The sequence below is a fragment of the Austrofundulus limnaeus genome, unplaced genomic scaffold (genome assembly GCF_001266775.1).
Source record: "Austrofundulus limnaeus strain Quisiro unplaced genomic scaffold, Austrofundulus_limnaeus-1.0 Scaffold1210, whole genome shotgun sequence".
In the NCBI taxonomy this organism is placed as follows: Eukaryota; Metazoa; Chordata; class Actinopteri; order Cyprinodontiformes; family Rivulidae; genus Austrofundulus; species Austrofundulus limnaeus.
In genome coordinates, this window is record NW_013953612.1 from 30,728 (window position 1) to 35,778 (window position 5,051).

Below are 5,051 nucleotides of genomic sequence, written 5' to 3' on the forward strand. Positions count from 1 at the left end.
CACCCCCTGTTAACAATAGGTATTAATTAGGTGTGAACGATAGCCATGTGATGTGATTTGGAACTATGACATGAATAAATGTATGAATAACATGGTAAAAATCTGACTTTGAATACAAACCCCTATTTTTTCCACTTATGAAAGGCTGAATAAAGCAAAATATTGCTGGTAATTTTTGACGGTAACTTTACAAATGGTTGTTGTAAAGTAAAGTTGTAAAGTAATTAAGTATAAATACTTTGTTACTGTACTTAAGCAGAAATTTTGGTTATTTGTACTTTACTTGAGTAGAAAGTCGTTACTCCCATTTTATTCTGAGTTGTTATTACTTAAAAAAAACCATCCTGATAAGTTGTTTCTCCTGATAGAGTGAGTTTAATTGTGGTTGGATGAGAAGTATAAATATATACCATTCTGACACACTATTAGCTTGTACACAACCCATCACAGCTGCACGCCGTTAGAAAAAAATTTTTTTGGAGAAGTCACCTCCCAATAAATGTCATTTTGGAAAATCTAACTGCTCACTTTTACTCAGTACTTTTACTTTTAATACTTAAGTAGATTTTGTGTCAGAAATTTACTTTTGGTACTTAAGTACAAAAAAATATCAGATACTTTAAGACTTTTACTCAAGTAATATTTTTAGAGAAGACTTTAACTTTTACCAAAGTATTTTAACGATAAGATACTTGTACTTTTACTCAAGTATCACTTTGTGGTACTTTATACAACACTGCAAACGGCACCTCATCTATGCAACACAGGTACAAGTGAGGCCATTTGTGGAGGTTTCGTTTCAGCGCACAGTTCTTCAGACGACCACAGCTGAGGGACCTAACCCGAGCTGGAACGAGGAGCTGCAGCTGCCCTTCAGGTGAGCAACTCCAAACCTCCACGCCTTACCGCCCAGCTGAGGGAGCTTTCAGAGTGAAAATAAATAAACAGAATCAAACTAGAGTCCGCTGACAAATGTTGAACCTTTTCTCTGCAGCGCACCAAACGGTGACTACAGCACCACCAGCCTGCAGTCGGTCAAAGAGGAGGTGTTCATCAACATATTTGATGAAGTGGTTTATGAAACTGGAACAGTGCGTAAACATCTGACGTTTCTCTCTCCCCTCACTTTTCWTATCCAGAGCTGCTCCTACCGTTGAATCATTTGTAACTTTGCTCCACAGATGAACAAAGAGAGGAGGTCCTCTATTCACACGCAGATAGAGAAGCATTGGCTGGGCTCTGTCAAGATTCCTTTCAGCACAATTTACTCTCAGTCCAAGGTGAGCTTTTACTCCRCGTTTTAGGTTACTTTTTTAACTTGTGTCTGACTGGTCGTTTCTGTGTGCGGCAGATTGACGGAGCGTTTAAAGTGAACACTCCAGCCGTGCTGCTGGGGTACAGCAAGGTGCACGGCAGTTACGGTGTTTACGATCATTTCCGGAAACCCTGTGAAGGAACGTTTCTCAGACTCTTCATCACCATCGAGCCTCAGCTGGTGCCTGGAGAGTCGATTAGGGAGAAGGTGAGTCAAYTACTAGGAGGGTACTTTGCCTTGTGCTTGGTTGAGTTGCTGCGTTTTTTTACTGAATAATTTTGTTTTTGTCTGTATATTTTAACAAACCTGTCATGGCTTATTTTTTAATTAATTTCTTGCTTGTTTTCCATATGCACTTATGTATTTCATCATCATTCTGTCATTTGTTGGATTTTGCTTTGCTGCATACTTTAGATAAAGGAAGMGAAGGTAATTGTCCACTTTAGCGCTCAAATTGTATTTTTTTCATACATATGTACCTGACAGCATCTATTTTATTATAAACTAATTATTTTTTCCCTGGACTTTCATCTGCTGTAATATTTTCTTGCAGTTTGAGAGTCAGGAGGATGAGCGATTACTGCAGGCCTCAGAGTCGTTTGAGGCGGCTGCAGCTCAGAGCTACCCGGACCGACCCTGCATCACCAGAGTCATAGACCTTAATGGAAAGACCATTTTTATCACGCGCTATATCCGACCACTCAAGCCCCCGCAGGAGTTCCTCGATGCATTTCCTAATAACCCCCAGGAAGCCACGGTTGGTGGGATTGTGCTGAAAGTGAATGTGCTTCTGTTTGTATTTGGGTTCATTCCTTTTCTCGGTGCTCTTTCAGACTCTGGTTGCTCGATACGTCTCCCTCATCCCGTCTCTGCCAGACCAGGTTTCATTCTCGGGAACCTGTGATTTGTGGAGCACCTGCGACGTGAGTGAGGCTTCATTTGAAATGCCRGGTACAGCACAGAGGAGGGGAAACGTATCTCTTACAGTAACTTGTTTTCATGTTTTGTTTTTAGCAATTCCTCACTCTGTTAGCAGGCGACGAGGAAGAACACGCTGTGCTGTTGTGCAACTATTTTCTGTTCTTGGGCAAGAAAGCTTGGCTTATTATTGGTACCGCCATACCTGAGGTAGGTGACCTTTAGGTATTAAGCCTGAAGTTATTTTAGGTAGAACTGCAGTCATACATCATGGGCATGAATGCTGGCCTGTATAGCCTGGGAGGTTCAATCAAAATACACATGGTCCAACATAGAACCAGACCTGTGTGCACACACAGACCCACACATCAAGTGGGCCTTATAAGCCGGGGGTGTTCATCCCTTATAGACTAAAGGCTCTTGGGCGCAGTGGTGGGCATCAGTCCACTAAAGCGCAAATCTGCTAATTGCGGACCTAAGTATTTTGTTTGCGCTTTAGCGGTCTTACTAATTTTTATAATTCAAAAGTGGATTTGCACTTTCTAAAATTAAAATGCAGTACTGCTAATAACTAATTATCTASCAGTCATRGTTATTTTGAACAGCAGAAGGTATGGCTGTCAAAGAATCACAACACATGTGATCTATCCAACAGCACCCCTCCCAGATAAAWACACTTATTGGAAACCTACACATCCTTGCTGACTGTTGCTTTCGGTCAGGGTTCTCATTTCCCAAGGCAGTGTTTAGAACTCCCTTTCCCAGCAAAAACAGTTAATGTTTGTAATCCATACTAAAATTTTGTATGCATTGATTTATTTTACCTTACAATTGGAGCTCCTTTTTTAAAAAAAATAATAAAGTTTAAACGCTGGAGCTCAATACTTGACATAATTGGTCGAAGCAACGGGTTTAGAGACGCAGAAATGATTTAAAGATGTCATGCTGATGAAGACTGACATCTAGTGGTCAACTGGAGCAACTACATGGAAAACTTTAAAATCCAAGCTCTTATTTTGAAGTGAAGATAGTTTCCTGTACTCCGTGCTTTCGTTTCCCGTCACAAATCAAATCCGTCATGTACCCAGAATGCATCGCTTCAGTTTTCCAAAAAACAGTTTTAAAATTACTTTATTGATGCTTCTTTAATGAAAAATCTACAACAAACAAAAGAAAAAGACAAAGAAGCAGCCGAACTAGCAATCCTCAACAACTTTTTAATTTTTACACCAGGAGCCAAAGGTCTGTTTCAGGAAATCACATCCCCAGCAATCGGCAGTTGTAGGAATAAGCTGTAAAAGGGTTCATACACCGCTAGTTGGCAGTGTTGTGCATATATTGTACATGAATTGTTGCCAGCTAGTAAGTYTCAAATTAAGCTTGTGCTTAAATTTAGCTTCTGCTAGTTTTTCTATGGCATAAGCGCTTTTGAAGTTACGAACCTAAATATTTTCATAAGCGCTTTAGAAATTGCGGAGRTAATTTTTGGATTAGTGCTGCCCATCACTGCTCGGGCATACTGTGTGCGGTCCATGAGCCACACGCACTCTGCACATTATGTCCATGGATGTTTGAGACTTAATACTCCAGCGTACTGACCGCCTGACAAATTCTTTAATTTCTCGCAATTTCAGTCACGATGTCAAGGACGAGGAGGAAGAGATGGTTTGCATTTTAGCTTTAAAAAGAACTTACCTTACCCAGGATCTGAGCTATTTCCTCCTACAAGTTCGTTGCTCGCTGTAAGTCTTTATATTCCTTCACTGACTCAAAGATCTAAGACTTTTTCTATGAACACGACAGACCTTCTTCCTTCAGATGTTGTTCAAGAATTTGTGTAAATCTGTGTTAGGGGGGCACTTCTCCTTTGCAGAGATAATCCATCCCACCTTGCAGGTGTTTCATATCAAGAGGCTGATTAGACAGCATGATTACTGCACAGGTGTGCCTTAGACTGGTAAAACTCTGAAATGTGTTGTTTCATCACACAGCACAATGTCGCAGATGTGTCAATTTTGAGGGGGCGTGCTGTAGAGATGGGTGATATGTTATCATGTGCGATATACCGTCTAAGACATTCATCATAGTAATAATTTGTCATCTCACGATAAAAAACAATAAATTCCCACCGCGTGCTGCCAGGCTTTACATGCCTCCCCGCCAGGTTAGCTTTGTTTGTTTACTCAGAGCGGACGTCGACATGCAGTGCTAAATTAGTAAAGCTAAAAAGCTATCGTAATAACTCTCAGCGTGAAAAAGAGTCATAGTCATCTAAAACATGTTTAGAGTTCAACAATACGTAAAAAAAAAAAACAGGATGGGGCAGCTTCAACTTGCTGGGCCCAAAAAAAACCCCACAGCTCCTCCGTCTCTTCTCTGTCCCAGCTAGGCTGCCCAGCTCAACACAACTAGCCCCTCCCTCCCCTGAACATTAACTCTTTAGGGAACAGATATTATAGCTTTACCTCCCAGAGCAGCAAAACTTATTATTTTCAGTGATTAGTAAAAAGTATTTTCTTATTGTTTTATTTTTTTCTATATTACAGATATTTTACAAGAGTTAGAGTTCTTCTGAGGTTTTACAAAGATAATTCAATTCAATTCAGTTTATTTATATAGCGCCAAGTCACAACGTATGTTGTCTCAGGGCACTGTACATAAAGAAGAACAATCTAAAGAACAAACCAGCAGATTGTGTTGAATCACTTCATCACAGTCTCCCATCCTGAMCAAACGGTGGAGAGGAAAAACTCCCTGCTAATCAGGAAGAAACCTCCAGCAGAACCAGGCTCAGGACAGGCGGCCATCTGCCTCGACC

General features: G+C 40.6%; 1 protein-coding gene across 1 annotated transcript in view; it reads left to right on the plus strand.

The window, feature by feature from the left end:
• Nucleotides 1–5,051, plus strand: part of LOC106534561 (coiled-coil and C2 domain-containing protein 2A) — a 33,779-nt gene that overhangs the window by 20,713 nt on the left and 8,015 nt on the right. The window contains exons 10-16 of the mRNA XM_014031248.1: nt 768–877; nt 995–1,091; nt 1,182–1,280; nt 1,352–1,522; nt 1,869–2,072; nt 2,149–2,238; nt 2,330–2,443. Coding sequence (XP_013886702.1) covers nt 768–877; nt 995–1,091; nt 1,182–1,280; nt 1,352–1,522; nt 1,869–2,072; nt 2,149–2,238; nt 2,330–2,443 — 885 coding nt within the window. The remainder of the gene's footprint in view (nt 1–767; nt 878–994; nt 1,092–1,181; nt 1,281–1,351; nt 1,523–1,868; nt 2,073–2,148; nt 2,239–2,329; nt 2,444–5,051) is intronic.